General features: G+C 43.3%; 2 protein-coding genes across 2 annotated transcripts in view; both read left to right on the top strand.

Annotated features, from left to right (window-relative positions):
• Positions 1-31: 31 nt before the first annotated feature.
• On the top strand, positions 32-5,873 carry slc38a11 (solute carrier family 38 member 11). The gene is made up of 13 exons (XM_076262785.1): positions 32-119; positions 1,449-1,453; positions 2,211-2,334; positions 2,752-2,826; positions 2,993-3,127; positions 3,350-3,415; positions 3,528-3,634; positions 3,723-3,802; positions 4,060-4,130; positions 4,261-4,422; positions 4,857-4,969; positions 5,146-5,277; positions 5,583-5,873. Exons 1-13 carry the CDS (start codon positions 32-34, stop codon positions 5,871-5,873), a joined length of 1,449 nt encoding a protein of 482 aa, XP_076118900.1.
• A 662-nt stretch (positions 5,874-6,535) lies between these two features.
• cobll1b (cordon-bleu WH2 repeat protein-like 1b) overlaps positions 6,536-16,073 on the top strand; it is a 28,332-nt gene continuing 18,794 nt past the window's right edge. The window contains exons 1-2 of the mRNA XM_076263515.1: positions 6,536-6,959; positions 7,190-7,267. Of these exons, the coding sequence (XP_076119630.1) occupies positions 6,919-6,959; positions 7,190-7,267 (119 nt within the window). The 5' untranslated portion in view covers positions 6,536-6,918. The remainder of the gene's footprint in view (positions 6,960-7,189; positions 7,268-16,073) is intronic.

The following is a 16,073-nucleotide window of genomic DNA, read 5'->3' on the forward strand; positions in this document are numbered from 1 at the left end:
GCAGACAGTGGCAAGTGGGTAGTGTTGCACGATGCCGAGGCTGCTAATGATTGTGGGGGCCATTTATCATGTGAGGCTGGAGGATGGTGGTGCTGCTGCTGGTGGTGGGAATGAAGCTGGTGACTTGAATCCTCTCGCTGCTGCAGATGAACTGTATCTACCCTCTTCATCCTCTCGCTGCTGAAGATGAACTGTATCTACCCTCTTCATCCTCTCACTGCTGAAGATGAACTGTATCTATCTGCATTTCATGAGGTAAGCAGCGGACACAGCAGCCTAGCTGGACAGTGACTAATGAGCAGCAATCACACAAATGAGGCGGTGACAAAGTATTGAATCAATCTTGTGTATTTTTAATGAAATGTTTGGGAGCACTCTGTTGTCCATGATTCTTATAAAATACAACATGTATAATACAAACTTTAGGCCTATAAGGGTGTGGAGAAATATTTTCTCCATTAAAAATGTGACCCAAATCACTGTATGCTATGTTCATTTACACCTCTAATAACCCTTTGTATAGATCTCAGCACCATCCCTTGCTCCAACCAGGCTAAGAGCCTTGGTGTCATACTGGACAATACACTTTCATTTAGTGCGCACATAAACAGTATGTCTCAAAGTGCCTTTTTCCATCTAGGAACACTGCACGGCTTCGCCCAGTGCTCACCCAGCAGAGTGCAGAAGTCCTTGTAAATGCGTATGTGACATCCCGCCTTGACTACTGTAATTCCATCTTGTCCGGAATCCCTAACAAGCTACGCCATCGACTCCAACTAATTCAGAATTCTGCAGCAAGGATTATTATAGGCTCCAAATCCACTCATGTAACACCTACTGATGCAACTGCACTGGCTTTCAGTTGCCTACAGAATACATTTCAAAGTCCTACTCCTGGCATACAAGGCCCTACACAATTATACCCCCACCTACCTCACTGACCTCCTAGTCTACACCCCTGCCTGCTCACTGAGATCCTCCTCAGCAGGCCTACTGCATGTCCCTAATGTGAACCTCAGCACCCAGGGAGAGAGGGCTTTCAGCTACATCGCCCCCAAGCTGTGGAATTCACTGCCAGGCTACATCAGACACTGTCACTCAATTATTGACTTTAAAAACAGACTTAAAACATATCTCTTCAAGATGGCTTATGGACTGACTGACTGACTGACTGACTGATTTTTACTTTTATTTTTTGAGATAATAATTTTAACAACCTTTTACTTTTATTTTTTGAGACTATAATTTTAACAACCTTTTTGTTTTTGTTCATTTGTGAAGTGACCTTGGGTGACATGAAAGGCACTCTAAATAAAATGTATTATTATTATTATTAATTGAAGTGCAAAGTAAGGTTACTTGGAATGTTGGTATTCCTTCTGGCAAGCTACAAAGCTTCCCTAATTAACCCCTGACCCCATGTGCCCCCTTTCTCTCTGTGCCCTCAGGCCATGTCAGCTGACCTGCACTCTGAACACTATAGCTAATTTACCATGAAAAAAAAATATGATTACACATCTAGCTTAATGTTCTAACTCGGGCATTGCTTTATAAAGTCATTATGCAAGTTTCCTCTCAGGGCCACATGTTTTCACAGCCTAACACCTCATGTTTCTTAACAGCAAATCTAGTCCAGCATAAAGGGACCTGTGGGCAGCTTGCTACTAAAACCCAAGATACCCAGTGCATTTTCTCCTAATGCCCCTCATATCTGGCATTTTATCTACACAAAGAGTGACTGTAGGCTACTGGTAAATAGCTTTTGTTTAATTCGGGTTTGTGCATGCTGGAGTAGGCCTACTGTATGTGTGTCAAACGCTGCTTATTTTTTTTTTTAAACGGGAATAGGGTAAGTATGCGCGACTCATTCGTTCGGGCTGAGCTGCCATAAACTCTTGCCATCAGCAGACCAGACTGAGGAGGAAAAAAAAGATCATGTGGTTGGATTGAGTTCACCCGGCGCGATCTGTGCGCACTGTGCACACGCAACATTGAGTAAGCTAACAGTAATGTGTGGCTTGGTAGGCTATAACTAGTTGAAGGGAGACGGTAATGATTTTTGAAATGGAGAATGGTATACTCAACAAACGTGTCGGAGATCAACAGGTGGGTTTTTCTAACTGCTGATGGGAATGGAAGTTCAAGTGTCTTGGAGGAAGAGGACAATCAGTAGTCAGTCATTACTTCTCTGTACATTGTGTCTTTTTCAGACTGAAAATGATGATCGCAAATCACTTTTATCGACGCAAAAAGACGAGGTCGAAGGAGGAACAAGTTCGATGACCTCTGCATCTTTTAATTTCATCAATTCAATTATCGGATCTGGAATTATAGGTGACTGATGTTAAGTTTCCTTTCCCTCCTGTATTCTCTTAAAATTAACAAAAATGTGGCTATTGAATTGTTGATGTATTTTGTTGGTTAGCATATAACCTATGTTTAGCATTGTCATATTTTATTACTGTTAATTCATATTTTCACTAGTTATTAATAGTTTCAAATATAATCGTGTCCCTGGTGCTGAATCATATGACCTGAAAAAAATAATTCCATTCAGACTATGCATCGTTGATCCACATGGGTTATCCATCTACACAGGGTTGTTTTTAAAAACCACAGCACATGCAAGCAGAAACATGGAGATGTTTGAAGATAGACTCTCCATTTGCAATAGGCATAAAGCCGTGCAGATGCATAAGCTTTTACACAAAAATGATTCCATAAAATATGGTTTGTTTGCCTTGAATGCAGGATTACCATATTCTCTCAACCAAGCTGGTCTACCACTAGGATTGCTGCTGCTTGTGGGTGTTGCTTTCATCACAGGTATCACAGATTGCAATTGAATTGTATTATTGATTACTTTTACCCTGAGGATATAAGATGCATCAAGAAAAAATATATATATCTGCTTGTAAACTTCAAGCAGTCCTGTAAAATGTTGCACCATTTATCTGCCCTCTCATTCCTCATCTGCTTGCTTCACCCTCAGATTACTCGATCATACTGCTGATTAAAGGTGGCAATATCTCAGGGACATGCAGTTACCAGTCTTTAGTGTACAGCACATTTGGATTCGCTGGATATTTGGTGCTGTCTGTGCTGCAGTTTCTATATCCCTTTATAGGTAAGTCCACTTTGTGCAGCCCCAACTTATTTTGGTGAATGGAAGAAATCTTACGTTTTAAGATTAATACAAATCCTGACCAATTGCCTTAAGAGGCACAAACACAGAGGATGGAACATGTAATTGTAAATGTGCAACTGCAGCTGCAATTTGTAATTATGAAAAAAAATGAACTATTATTTTTTATATATAATAATAAACTTTTTATTTCCCTCCCCCTAGCAATGATCAGTTATAACATCATTGCAGGAGACACTCTGACAAAGGTGTTTCTGAGGATACCTGGAGGTTTGTTTTGTCCTTTTTACTTTCATGCTCAAAATTTGCAATATACTGCATAATGGGTAGAGTTAATTGTTTAAAATTACAGTATGGTCCTCTCATCTATTCATTTATCTAGTTGGCCCAGAAAGCATGCTTGCAGAGCGCCATTTTGTCATCCTGGCATCCACCATTCTCACCACTCTTCCACTGTCTCTTTATCGTGACATAGCCAAGTTGGGAAAGGTACTGATTGCGTCCTCATCAGCATCTGCTGTAGGGTGAAAACAGTCTGCCATCAAATGTGATGCAATCATTTGTCCTGTGTTTGCAGGTATCCTTACTTTCCATGGTGTTGACTCTTGCTATCCTCATCATGGTCATCATCAGAGCAGCTACTCTAGGACCACAGATGTACAAAGAACTGTGCTTCCATAAATCTCTGTCTTAAATATATGATCTCTGCCTATATTCACTCTCTTCATCTCTAGCGCTATTTCTGATTGTCATACAAAATCCTCCTTTCTTTTACAGTCTACTGCATACTCATAGTCTTTTCCCATGCACTTACTTAAGAATATCTTTCATTCTATTCTATACAGTCATGTTATATCTGTCTTTGTTTCATATAACCTCAGTGTAACCTTACTTCTTTATATGTGCTTCCATAGTCCCCCTGCAGAGGATGCATGGTCATTTGCAAGGTGGAATGCCATCCAGGCAGTTGGTGTCATGTCTTTTGGTGAGGGCTCAACTGGATTTGTCAGGATACTGCGGAACATGTTTTTCATTTCACATTTCAATTGTGTGACATTTCACGTGTGTGTGTGTGTGTGTGTGTGTGTGTGTGTGTGTGTGCGTCTGTGCCCTAGCCTTCATTTGCCATCACAACAGCTTCCTGATTTATGGCTCCCTACGAGAGCCCACTTTGAGCAACTGGTCACGTGTCACACACCTGTCAGTGGGCTCTGCCTTCCTGGTCAGTGCTGCGTTTGCTGTGGCAGGCTATGCCACCTTCACAGGTTACACACAAGGTAAACAGTGATGTCTGTGGATAAAAGGTCCAGACAAAGTGTTAAAATGTGACACAGGTCTGTATTAACACATATATTATATTTGTATATATGTATATAGAAACGTCACATATTACCAACCATATTACGTATGTCCAACCTCTTACGTGTATGTGTCACTTAATATTCATTTCTATACAAACCAAGACGGCGGATTCCTAAAGAAACGCAAGCACCCACACCATAAGTGTATCTAAATTAGCTATGTACCAAAAATGACATTTTACCGTGACTCGAAGAGCTGTAAACAGTGTTGTAAGGCTGCGTGTACAAATCCGCTCGGAGCTCCAGTGGAATTTTGAATTGCGACGACGAGAATTCTCGGGCTAACCGTTGATGTGCCGTGAGAAAGGTTGGGAGTATATAACATAATAATGTCTCATTTTACATGACAGGGGACATATTTGAGAACTACTGCAGAAATGATAACCTTGCTACGTTTGGCCGCTTCTGCTATGGGATCAGCATTGTAACAACTTTTCCTCTTGAGTGCTTTGTTACACGAGAGGTACGGTTGTATGGCATTACTGATACAAATGGAATACATATTTTTGTGTGTTTTTATTTTGTTTTTTAGTGATTTTTGTGTTACTGTGTTTATGTGTGTGTGTGAGAGAGAGAAAGAGAGAGAGTATGTGTATATTACGGTAAAATATTACATACTTACTATTATGCCTTCCATAGGTGGTGTCAAATGTTTTCTTCAAAGGAGTTCTCTCCAACACTGCCCATGTTGTGGTTACCTTCGTTATAGTATCTATGTGTACTGCCATTTCTCTGGGTTTTGACTGCCTTGGTGTTGTTCTGGAGTTAAATGTAAGTTTGACATCTTCTACTTCTGTTAAACTACATTTTCTTACAGTTGGCTCACTGAATAGGCCTACATACACTCATTTAGTGAAATAACCACTTGGATTTAACTTCACATTTGGGCTTCCAAGTAAATACAGAGAGTGGTGAGAGAGATCAGTGTGTTGCTGATTCCCCTTACCATTATTGTTCCTTTGAATTTTAAGGATTTTAACATAATTAGTAGATTTCAGTTTTGAGAAATCTAATTTACTCATCTCCTCTCTGTTTGTATCTCTCCCCCTCTACCTACATCCATGCCTTTCCTGTAGGGTGTGTTAAGCGCTACCCCACTCATATTCATCATTCCATCAGCATGTTTCTTGAAGCTGTCATCAGGTCGCTGGTTTCAGGGGGAGAACATCATCCCCTGCATCATCTTGATGGCTGGAGTCTTTGTTATGACCATTGGTCTAATCATGACAATCCTTTACCCTCAGGACTGCTCTCACGGGGCAGAGATGTTTTACTGCAATACTTCCAACATGTCTGTGATTACAACCACTGCACCTTCAACACTGCCAGTGCAGAATACCACTCAGGGCATCTTTGACACGGATTAAACATGACACACATTTTTTGTCATGCCTGTTGCATTTTGTACTACTAATATTGTATACTTTTGTTTGAATAAAATGCTTGGATTGTTCTCTGATTGTTTAAGGGCTAATATAAATTTGTGAATCTGGAATATCACAAATCTGTTTGAAAAAGGTATAGGCAAAACACATACAACATACAACGTCATTACACTATCTGCCACCGGATGGCGCTATATTTTCTAATGGTGTACATTTTCTTAGTACAAAATATGGAAAATTTGCCACAGATTTTAAGAGAACTATTTGTTTTTAACACAGGCTGTTTTTCAGTCATGATACGTGAAAAAGCAAAGCCTTCTGCAATAAGTGACATCAAGATAGGCATACATATTAACACATGGAATTAGATCTCGTAAAATTCTAATGATAAAGGTTTGGAAATTAAGTATAATTAATACGGCTATAGGTTATCATTAACAGATGTTAAGAAGCAATTAACCAACCTTACAGATAGCCTATCACATCAGCTTTCTAACGCTTATTGAATGCAGCTTTTGATTATAGGCCTACAAGTCCATCAGGCAATTATGAATGTGCTGTGCGTTGTTTGCGGAACTATTAGGTAGGCTACAAGTTTTATGCATAGGCTACTACTCACCCTCTTCATTAGTAGGCTAGGCTATGTTCAAATAGAAGTTGGACTCCATTGTGTGGGGAGTGCCTCCAGGACGGTTTTGTGTATTTAACTGCTTACAGTGAAGTGGGAGGGTAGGGGGATTGGCAGTGATTCGTACCATCGTGTCATGACTTGAAAATGTAGTCTGTTGCCTCCTTTTTAAAGAACGAGTTGTGCGGGCGGTCGACTGAAACAGTGAACTGACTGTTATGGGGAGCTAGGCGTTGGAAAAAATGTTCCAGAATTTCAAACCGCGAGAAGAAGTCGGAAATATGTAATGTATAGGCTGAGAGTCACATACAAGCTACCTCCACAAAACGGTATGCCCTCGGTTGTTGGAGAGTTAATGCGTTGTTTTGGTTTCTCACTTTTCTTTCCAAATCAAGACTGATGACAGTAGACAACTGTGGTAAGGACCTAGGGCAGGCGTGGTAAGTAAATGACACATTAAACAGATGTCTTGCTACATACTGCATATGCCTTGTGAATTTTATAATTATGTCGCGTTAAAAATCTGTAGCTAGATATTATGACCTCACTGACAACAGTCGTGGATGCCTCCACTCCCAGACAGTCGGAGTGGTGCAAGGAGACATCTTTCCCTCTCTAGTTTCAAATCGATAACAGCAGTATAAACTTTGTTTTGCTTTCTATATTTTAGTCGGACAGACGTCGTCAACAGAGGTATGGATGACCATGGATGTCAAGGTACTCATCATCGTCGACCGCCATGCACAAGGTATTTCAACGATATTTGAGTCAGAGCCTTTGCAAACGTTAGCACGTCAGGTCCTTGCGTATAATAGATAGACTATATACCAAGTGTCTATTATGGCTAAGGAACCAATCATAATGAATGATTCGGAGCACAGAAGCGACACAGTGACAACTGTCACTTTCATCCAGTTCTGTCCGGTCTCTCCAGATTTGACAGATGGTTACTTCCCACCAACACTTCATTTATAAGCCATTCAGTTAGCCATTTATCAGAAGTTTTAAAGATGAATACAAATATGAATCACTACAAATTAGATCTAATCTTCTTGGCACCTCTCTTTAAATGACAAAGCCCCGCACCTTCCATCATTTTCTTTATGTGAGCATGTTAATTAAGGGCAGGGCTGGAGAGTACACAAGCATTTCAAAAGAAGATTGCAATGTGGTGACACAACAATAATTCTGGAGAATAGGGTGTAGGCTATCTTACAGGTAATGCATCTGCAAATATTTTCCTCCATGTGCAAAAGTCCTTAACACAGCTGGATGTTGTGTGTAGGGTGGAGGTCTGCGGTTGAGTAGCCAATGACGCTGCTCCCTTTGAGCCACATTGTCTAATGGAGTTTTTAAGGGGTAATTAAAGTCATAGTTGTTTCAGACATTGCTCTGACCTCTGAACCCCACTCATTTCCTGCCTCCATAGCAGCACTGAGAAAGAGACATGACCACATGTGGGGGTCATGGGAAATGCAGTTGGGGGGAAAAAACAAACAGAGAGCAACATGCAGAATGCACACTCTCCAGGCTCCCAGTCAGGAAGTGACAGGGCTTGTGAGACTGTGAGATTGCACAAGGGTTTTGATTCGAACTGAACAGTGTCTTTGTCAGCAAGCCTTTCCACATTTCACCAAATGCCAAGTGTTAACATGACAACATCATTACCAATTTGTACAATGATATTCTATTCATTAGTGCCAACAGAGCCTCTCATGCATGGATGAATGTCAAGTCAGAAACATCAAAGAGCGGCCGTAATTGGGATGTCTTGTTCAGGGCCAGATATTTGGTTATGGAACTCCAATCCCAGGGAAGTTAAGTGATCAGCCTTAAGGTGAAGGGACAGACCCATCCCTGCCTTCATTTTTCCCACTCGGTCTTACTGTCAAATCTGATCTCTGTAAAAGTATTATGGATTCAGAGATGATGGAAACTCCCATTCCGTAGGTGCACAGTCAGTCGCCGGGGTATGATGTCAGCTGACAGGCCTCCAGTAGCTGGAAGCGCTTACTCTTAAAAAGTTTTTGGGAGTGAGTTTTCCACCGGCGGCTTTTGGAGCTATTATAATACGACTACTCAGTGTTTTTTTGGCAGGAGTGAGTTGCTCCTTGCCTTATTGTGATTTTAATTAGAGGCGAGATGGAGAATTTTAAAGGCGTTACCAGAGGAGCTTTACCAAAAAAAAAAAAAAAAAAAATTCAGGAAAAATAACATCTTTTAACTGCTTTTAACATCAAGCTATTTCATTAGGATTATCAGCGCCGTTGTCGTGGATCTACTATGGCACAGTGCAGTGTGACCTTCAAATGGCGAAATGAGAGTGTTGTGTAACTCAGGCCAGTGATTTGGGGTTGTCTGGCACTCAGAAGGAGCAGACAGCCTCAGTCTTGCCTGTGGTGTAATTACCACAGGGGAAATAAAAACATGTCCCTCCATGGGCTGTCGCATCGGACTGGGTAGCACGTGTTTCGTATTTACGTGCGGTTTCGCTCTCACCTCGCATCAGTGGGTGCCACAGCCTCTGAGAAGCTGCATCTCACTTCCTTCATGTCTAGCAACATTTAGAGGAGCAGGCTAGACATATAACAAATGTATAACCACTGACATAGTGACAGTGCATTTTTAAAAACAGGACAGTAAACTTATGGCAGTCTCATTGAGGGCCCACGACTCTGATTCTCGTAATAAAATCTCCTTTATGTCACAACAGCTGCTCCATTGTTTGACTTCACATCTGGCTTTTGCATTCTGGGCTTTGTGAGTATACTGTACATTATATTGAGCGGTATAGCACAGGCTTGAGTTTTGACTCATCCGTGGTGTCAGTCTGAAGAGTTGTACCAAAATTATCATTGTGCGAGAGACACACCCTCTATACCTTTGGCTAATGGCCCAAGATGGCAGGTTTTCCTCAAGGGGGAATGTGGAATCAGTTAAAGGCTTTGGAGTCAACAGCTGTTTCCATTCGTTTTCTCTCACTCTGTCTGTTGAATCCAGTCTCTGGGTCTCTGGGTCTTTTAGTATCTCACCCTGACTTCTCTTTGTCTTCTTTTTTCTGCCTTTCGTTCTCTGTTACTCTTTTCTCATTCTGTCTCCCTGTTAGACACACACACACACACACACACACACACACTCACACACACTCATGTACAGTACACACACCGCAGCTGTGTTTTCGAATCCAGTGATGAGAGCTATGGCTTAAGGAGTACAATCTCCATGCAGAACTCTATGAAGAGAAATCAGCACACAGGCAAAACTAGCAAGCGCTTTCTAACAACTCCACAAACCCTTTGCTTTTGGTTAATATTTTGTAATGTGGGTGGCGTCATCAATTCTAGCACTTTCAGAAGTACTGCCAAAGTAGACTCACCACTTTACAACAGTGTCGTGCAACACGTTGATGGCAAGGACTGTGCAGGGCCATGTCTTTCTTTACCTTAGTGTGTTGTTGTTTTAGTAGCCCATTGTCAGACAGACGTCCTCAGCCTAACCGAGGAGTGATATACGAGTGAGGCACACATTGGATTGCCACCCAGCTATTACCAAACCCACTCCCCACCATAGCAGCAACCTTAAAGAAAAAGGCAGGGAAGGGGCGAGATTCCCTAAATGAGGTCAGAAAGAAAACAACATTTAGTTGGAACAAAAATATCATTGAGACGGAGAACAGACGTGTATTTGCGCAGTCCGGTCGTGTCTGGAGAATACAGGGCCTTTTATGTTTTTGTGCTTTATGCCTGAGAGGGCCAAAACAGCCCCGGTGGCGAGCCTCCAGGGCACAGAATAATGGATTGTCTTTGTTGCCCTTTCAGGGCCCAAGCCGATGACCGTAAAGACAAGCAACTATTGATTGCTCAGGGTTTGTCCAAAAAAACTGAAAGTCCTCTGCCAAGGGTAATTAGTTTGGTTTATCTCTGGGAGCTCCTCTTTTGCTGTCATCCTACTGATAATTGTCAGGACCACTTGGCTCAAAGTAGAGCTGACATAGGGGAGACCACACTGAACTTAATGTTTAAATATGATGTTGGTTTATTAACGAATGATTTGTCCGAAGTCAGTAAGTGGTAAGCAAACCAAAAGTGTCGTGCATATCAGTATGATGTAAGTGTAGAGCAAAAAGGTGAATGGGCAAGGAGCGACGACCACAGCCAGCCTCTCGTCGTCAGGCCAAGGTAGCAGAAAGAGAGAGCGAGCCGACTGGAAGGCGGTGATTTTAAAGGCCCTCTCATTGGCCCACCAATTAGCGCGGCGCGGCCCACCGCAACAGCTCCACCTAAAGGTGACAGAACAGCAGCAGTAGGAAATGCAGGCTGGATTACCCACGCAGGGCCAAGTCAGGGAGAGACACAGCCAGCACGGCATAGCCAGGCGTGACATAATGACAAGGGGAAGATGGTGCTCATTCAGTGCCCATAGGTGTGGGCTCATGTCCTTCTTTGCCTGGTCCCCACATAATTGAAGGAGCTGCCAGGGTGTGAGATTTCTTCGAGTCTTTCACTGACATTTTGCTAATATCTTTCACGTTGAAAGGTACCTGTAAAGTGGCAGCCTACAGGTCAAGTGTGTCATTACCTCAGGGAGGAATATCCTGAAAGTCATTTCCTCACTGATTTGCTGTCTTTTGTCATATCCACCATTGGTTCACATTGGACTGTACATGTGAATTAATGTGTATTTAGACAGCCTGTTAGTTTTAAATGTAACAGCAATATTGGTAATTCCAGTGAGACAAATGACCCGAGGGGCATAAGAAAACAAACTTGTGGTAACTGAGTAGCTCCACAGAGCTCATTTTCAAACTTTGGTCCAAAATGAACACAGACCAATGACCATAACTGACAGTGTTATATATTGCAGCAATAATGTAATTCCCAGTACAGAAATGTGCACAGCATCTCGTGAAGCCACTGGAGCAGTCTCTTCATCATGTTGACAAGATCTAATATCTAGCACAAGAGGATGATTGTTTCCAATTAGCATTTCTTAACTCAAGTTTGTTTCCTGGATTTCCAATGTATGATCTGTGTAATCCTGTTGGGGGCTTGGTACTTTGGCCCAGATGGCAGCGCTGTGGTGAGAGGGGGAGGGATTTGTGCGTCGCACCATGTGTTAAAAGGACAGAGCAGATTCCTCAGCCGGCAACCCTCTCTCTCCCGACGGCAACCCCTGACTCCACACTGCGCACTGTGCTAACCACTTAGCATGGCACCAGGGGGGGGGGACGTGTCCATATGAAAAGTTTATTGCATTAAATAACAATTTCCTTTGTTTTCTCAACCCAAAGGACGGACTGTAAATCCAGCGTGTGTGTGTGTGTGTGTGTCTCGATGTGTCTGTATCTGTATGTGTTGTACACATGACTGAAGGGTTGGTGCGTGTGGAACACTAGATGGTGCTATCACAAGTGCCAATGTGGCACAGGGACCACTCCACTCAAACACTGTGGTCTTTGTGTGTAATGATCTTGCATATGTTGCCCTGCACTGTGTGTTGAGCAGCCCACAAAAACATATCTGACACATTTGCCACAGAGACGAGTCCATCTCCCACCCTCTGTAGTGAGTGACACAGCTACGGCTTTCATCTAACTTTAAAGACGGCTTTAAACAAGGGCCAAAATGTAACCGGGTGCCACGAGCTGAGAGTGGACGAGAAAGGCGCTCTTTCACAGCCCCAGCTCTCCGATGAGCAACCTCGAATACATTTGCACACACAATTCTCGTTTGATTCATTAAAATCCTATGCAGAGTCAGCGGGGGGTTCCAGCCATTCATTTGTGTATTTGGCAGAAACGCACGTAGTCGCTTCTCTGTGTGTGTGTGTGTGTGTGTATGTGTGTGTATGTTTGTGTGTGTGTGTGTGTGTCTGTGTGTCTGTGTGTGTGTGCAGGATACACCGTTAGAGTGTGCTGAAAGAGCCTCTTAATGAAAAGTTCAAAGGCAGGCAGAAATCAAGGGGATCGCGGTGACGTTGCATTATTAAAGTCTTGGAATTTCTGTCCATCGGGCAACCCCGCTGGAAGTAGCTGTGCATGTGATCCGTGAACAGGGGGAAACATAGGCCGCCGAGTCTCTGGCTCAGACGCCGGCCAGGACAATGTGCCATTGTCTCGCAAGAAAGGATGCAGTGTAAGAGATATAATTGAGACTTAAGGGGATACACTGTTTTCTCCAGTCACTCTATGTAAATGTTGCCTCTGTGGTTAAGCTGAAGCACACATGCTTCTTGACTTTAACAAGGTGAAGCTCTCCAAAATGTTTATCGTACACATCCGGTTTTTTTTTCTTCTTGAAATGAGTTGAAGCACTTGAAGAAGGCATTCCTGGTGTTGTTGTCCTTATCAGGTAAGGAACATCATATTCTTGTAAACTTGGAGTTGGTGTTTTCCTGTGTGCTTATCTCAATGTTTGGCAGATGTTGAGACTATTCTCAGGAGGTAGAGAGAATGGACTCTCAGGCCTGCGCAGGCCTTGACTGGGAAGTCAAGTTCACAGTGCTGGAAACATGGTCAGTGTGCACCGGCGTGTTTTGACTTGAGGGACGATGAGAGAGAGAGAGAGAGAGAGAGAAAGAGAGAGAGAGGTAGAGAGAGAGAGAAATGGTGGTGGATCGACGCTGCTGCGTCGTTCTCCTCCGTGGCCTCGCTGACCCCCTGGGGTCATGTTCGGTGCGCTGGGCGATCGTGCACGGAGGTCTTAAATCTGCCTGTTGTGAGCAGACTCCCACGGCTCCTTCATTCCACTCTGCGTGGAGCTCGGAGGAACACCTCCCCATGTGTCGCACAGAGACCCGTATTGTGTACGGGCTGTTTGTTTACTGCACACATGTGCGAGGGCATCCATACATCTCGCTGGCCTGGCTGTGTTCCACAGCTGTTTGTCAGAATGAGCCGATTCATATCAGCGCCATTATGTGAATAGTGTGTCTGAAGCTTGTGATCTCCTCAAGATAGCCATCGAGGCACTACGCACGGGCGCTAAAAAAAGTGCTGAGAACAAGTTGGGAGCCAGCATAGTGGTGCGCTGTGGGAGAAAAAGTTTTGTTTTGCCACACATAATACGGGATACGGAGAGGAAATGTGGAGTTCACATAGCAAGCCACTGTGTTCTTTCCTTTTTTTCCTCTCTCTCTCTCTCTCTCTCTCTCTCTCTCTCTCTCTCTCTCTCTCTCTTTCTCTCTTTCCATCCCACACAGGCTTGAGAAGTAATGGCCTTTCCAGGCCTTCTCTAAACAGCTTATGTTTACTGTGAGTGACCTCTCTTACCAAATTACCAGCTGTGTCCCTGGTCCTGTGTTTTGTCTTTCCACAGGGATTACCCCCCCCTCCCCATCCAGCACCCCACCCCACCCCACCCCAATTCCTCCAGAACTGCCACCGGCCCCTGCTGCCCCGTCAACTCCAACCCTTCCCCCAGTTCAGAATCTCCACTCACATCACCCTCCAAACACAAGTCCTTTCCCTGTCCTCTGATTGCACACTTTCTCAATCGAATGCTGGTTTGTTCAGGACCAAAAATAGAAAAGCATGTTTGAAATACTCAGGGACAATTTCGACACATCCTGTAAAGTGTGTATAAAATGCATTTTTTTCCCCACTTTCCTCTTCCATTGATGTTGAATTAGTCCTACTTTGGCACCTTCCTGGCTACTGCGGAAGGGAACTCTCAATGCCGCATTTAGCAAAACTGGCTGTTTTTACAAGTCGACAAGATCAACATTAACAATCCATTTGCTTTGGGCAGGGCTTGCCGCTTGCAGGGGAAGAATAGAAGAAGTGGGGGAAAAAAGTGCATGAGCCAGTCTGTGGATCGGGTAGCTGTGTGTTCTTATTGTACGGCATAGGAAATTTCAGTGACTCATGGTTCACCCACATTCCAAGGTCACGACTTCCTGCTTTTTTATCACAAACACTCTATGGTCCCCTAGTGAAAAAGGGGAAAAAAAATCAGTTTCCATTACATCAAGTCCCATTTGAAAATGTTGGCAATGTATTGTGAGGACTTTGGTAAATAGAGTGAGAGCAGAGTATTGATCACCTGAATGATTGGCTTTCTCTCTCTGATTGTGTTTGAGTCAGAGTGTTTGTGTAGTGGTGATCTGAGCTTCAGAATATGAATGGAATGTCAGGTGTCTCCTGTGGGCATTGTTTTCAGTAATGGATGAACTTCAAGCATTGCTTTAACCCACTCTTACTTGTGTGTTTGTATCATTAAGTAAGGTTACAGCTAAACAGAGTCAATAATTATGAAGAACATACTTAACAAAAGTTGACGGGCTTCCTGAAACAAAACTAAACAAGGCCTCAGACCTGGTAAGAAAATACATTTGCATTAACAGTTAAGTTAACTACTGCACCCTCATGTGAATATGACATATCATATGGTATGTGTCTCAACTGACCAACAACTTTCCAGGAGACACTGCCTGCCGGACACAAATACCATTAGTAGCTGCTGAGGTCCTTAGCAGACCCTCCATCCATGGCAGTCTATATATCATCCCTATGACCCCAAGCCCTAATGAGCCACAGGCTGTCCTGAGATCATGACTAGGCGAGGGGAGACTTTCCCCAGCTTGTACGGACAGTACGCCCTTTTTAAAGAAACACATGGGCTCAAAAAAACAGACTTATATGAGTAGTTAAATTAAATATTTGAACATACTGTATATAGTGGGAGTGTTTCAGCGAGGAATGCTGAAGCTGCATGGAGCCTGAGGGGTGAGCATGAGGTTATTGTTGTGGTCATGAGGGCTCCTATAGTCTTGTAGATTATGCTACAGTGACATGCTTGGTTTTTCTTAGTCTGTACTGATTGTGTGGCTGTATGGTTGCATGTTTGCGAGAAGTAAAGTGGATCACAGTGCAGCCGATAGCCAATCAGGGAGGTAGCGGTGAGTGGGCTAATAGTCTAATCAGCACTCCTGCTTGTGTCGAGCCAAAGGGATGAGTCAGTTGCACGGCAGTCACATGTCAACGGCTTGGAGATTGGAGAAGTCACATCATCTCTGACGGACAGCTCACGAGATTACAGACTATGTCAAAAAAAAAAAACCCACACGCCCTGTTGCTCTGTTTACCCTGTTCACACTTTAATTCCAGGACTGTCAAAAACACTGAAGTACAAGTCTGTGCTTGTGTGCTTTGGTAGAAAGCTGTATGTGGATGACGACTATAACCAGTGCAGCCTTTTTAAAGTGAGCAGCCTTCAGGTGTCTCAGCTCTGAAATGGGGTGGTGTTGAAAGAGCACTATTTTTGATAATGACAAAGTAAACACAGATAAAGTTGCAAAACCTGATTTAATCAGCCACGGGGGCCAGCGCAGGCTGACACAGAGCAGGATACAATCAGGCACTGCATACACAGAATTTGAAATGGAGGGAATCAGATAAAAGAGCAGCACATGCACGCAGGTCTGGGGCTATGTCTGTTTAATCAATCTGCCCTCACATTGTTAGCTGGGAGTAGAGAGGGCGTGAGTGAGTAAAAGAGAGAGAGAGAGAGAGAGAGAGAGAGAGAAAAGGGGAGATTGAGTGAGTGAGAGAGAGG

Source organism: Alosa pseudoharengus, unplaced genomic scaffold (genome assembly GCF_046254945.1).
Source record: "Alosa pseudoharengus isolate Yale_2024_CS ecotype anadromous, Long Island Sound unplaced genomic scaffold, YU_APseudo_1.1 YU_APseudo_1.1_scf_3, whole genome shotgun sequence".
Taxonomy (NCBI): domain Eukaryota; kingdom Metazoa; phylum Chordata; class Actinopteri; order Clupeiformes; family Clupeidae; genus Alosa; species Alosa pseudoharengus.

Excerpts from the sequence above, each read along its gene's own strand:
- slc38a11 (XM_076262785.1), top strand. The coding sequence starts at position 32 with ATGCCGAGGCTGCTAATGATTGTGGGGGCCATTTATCATGTGAGGCTG. Across the intron at positions 3,128-3,349 it reads GTTTCTATATCCCTTTATAG|CAATGATCAGTTATAACATC; the intron begins GTAAGTCCACTT and ends CCCTCCCCCTAG. Across the intron at positions 3,635-3,722 it reads ACATAGCCAAGTTGGGAAAG|GTATCCTTACTTTCCATGGT; the intron begins GTACTGATTGCG and ends CTGTGTTTGCAG.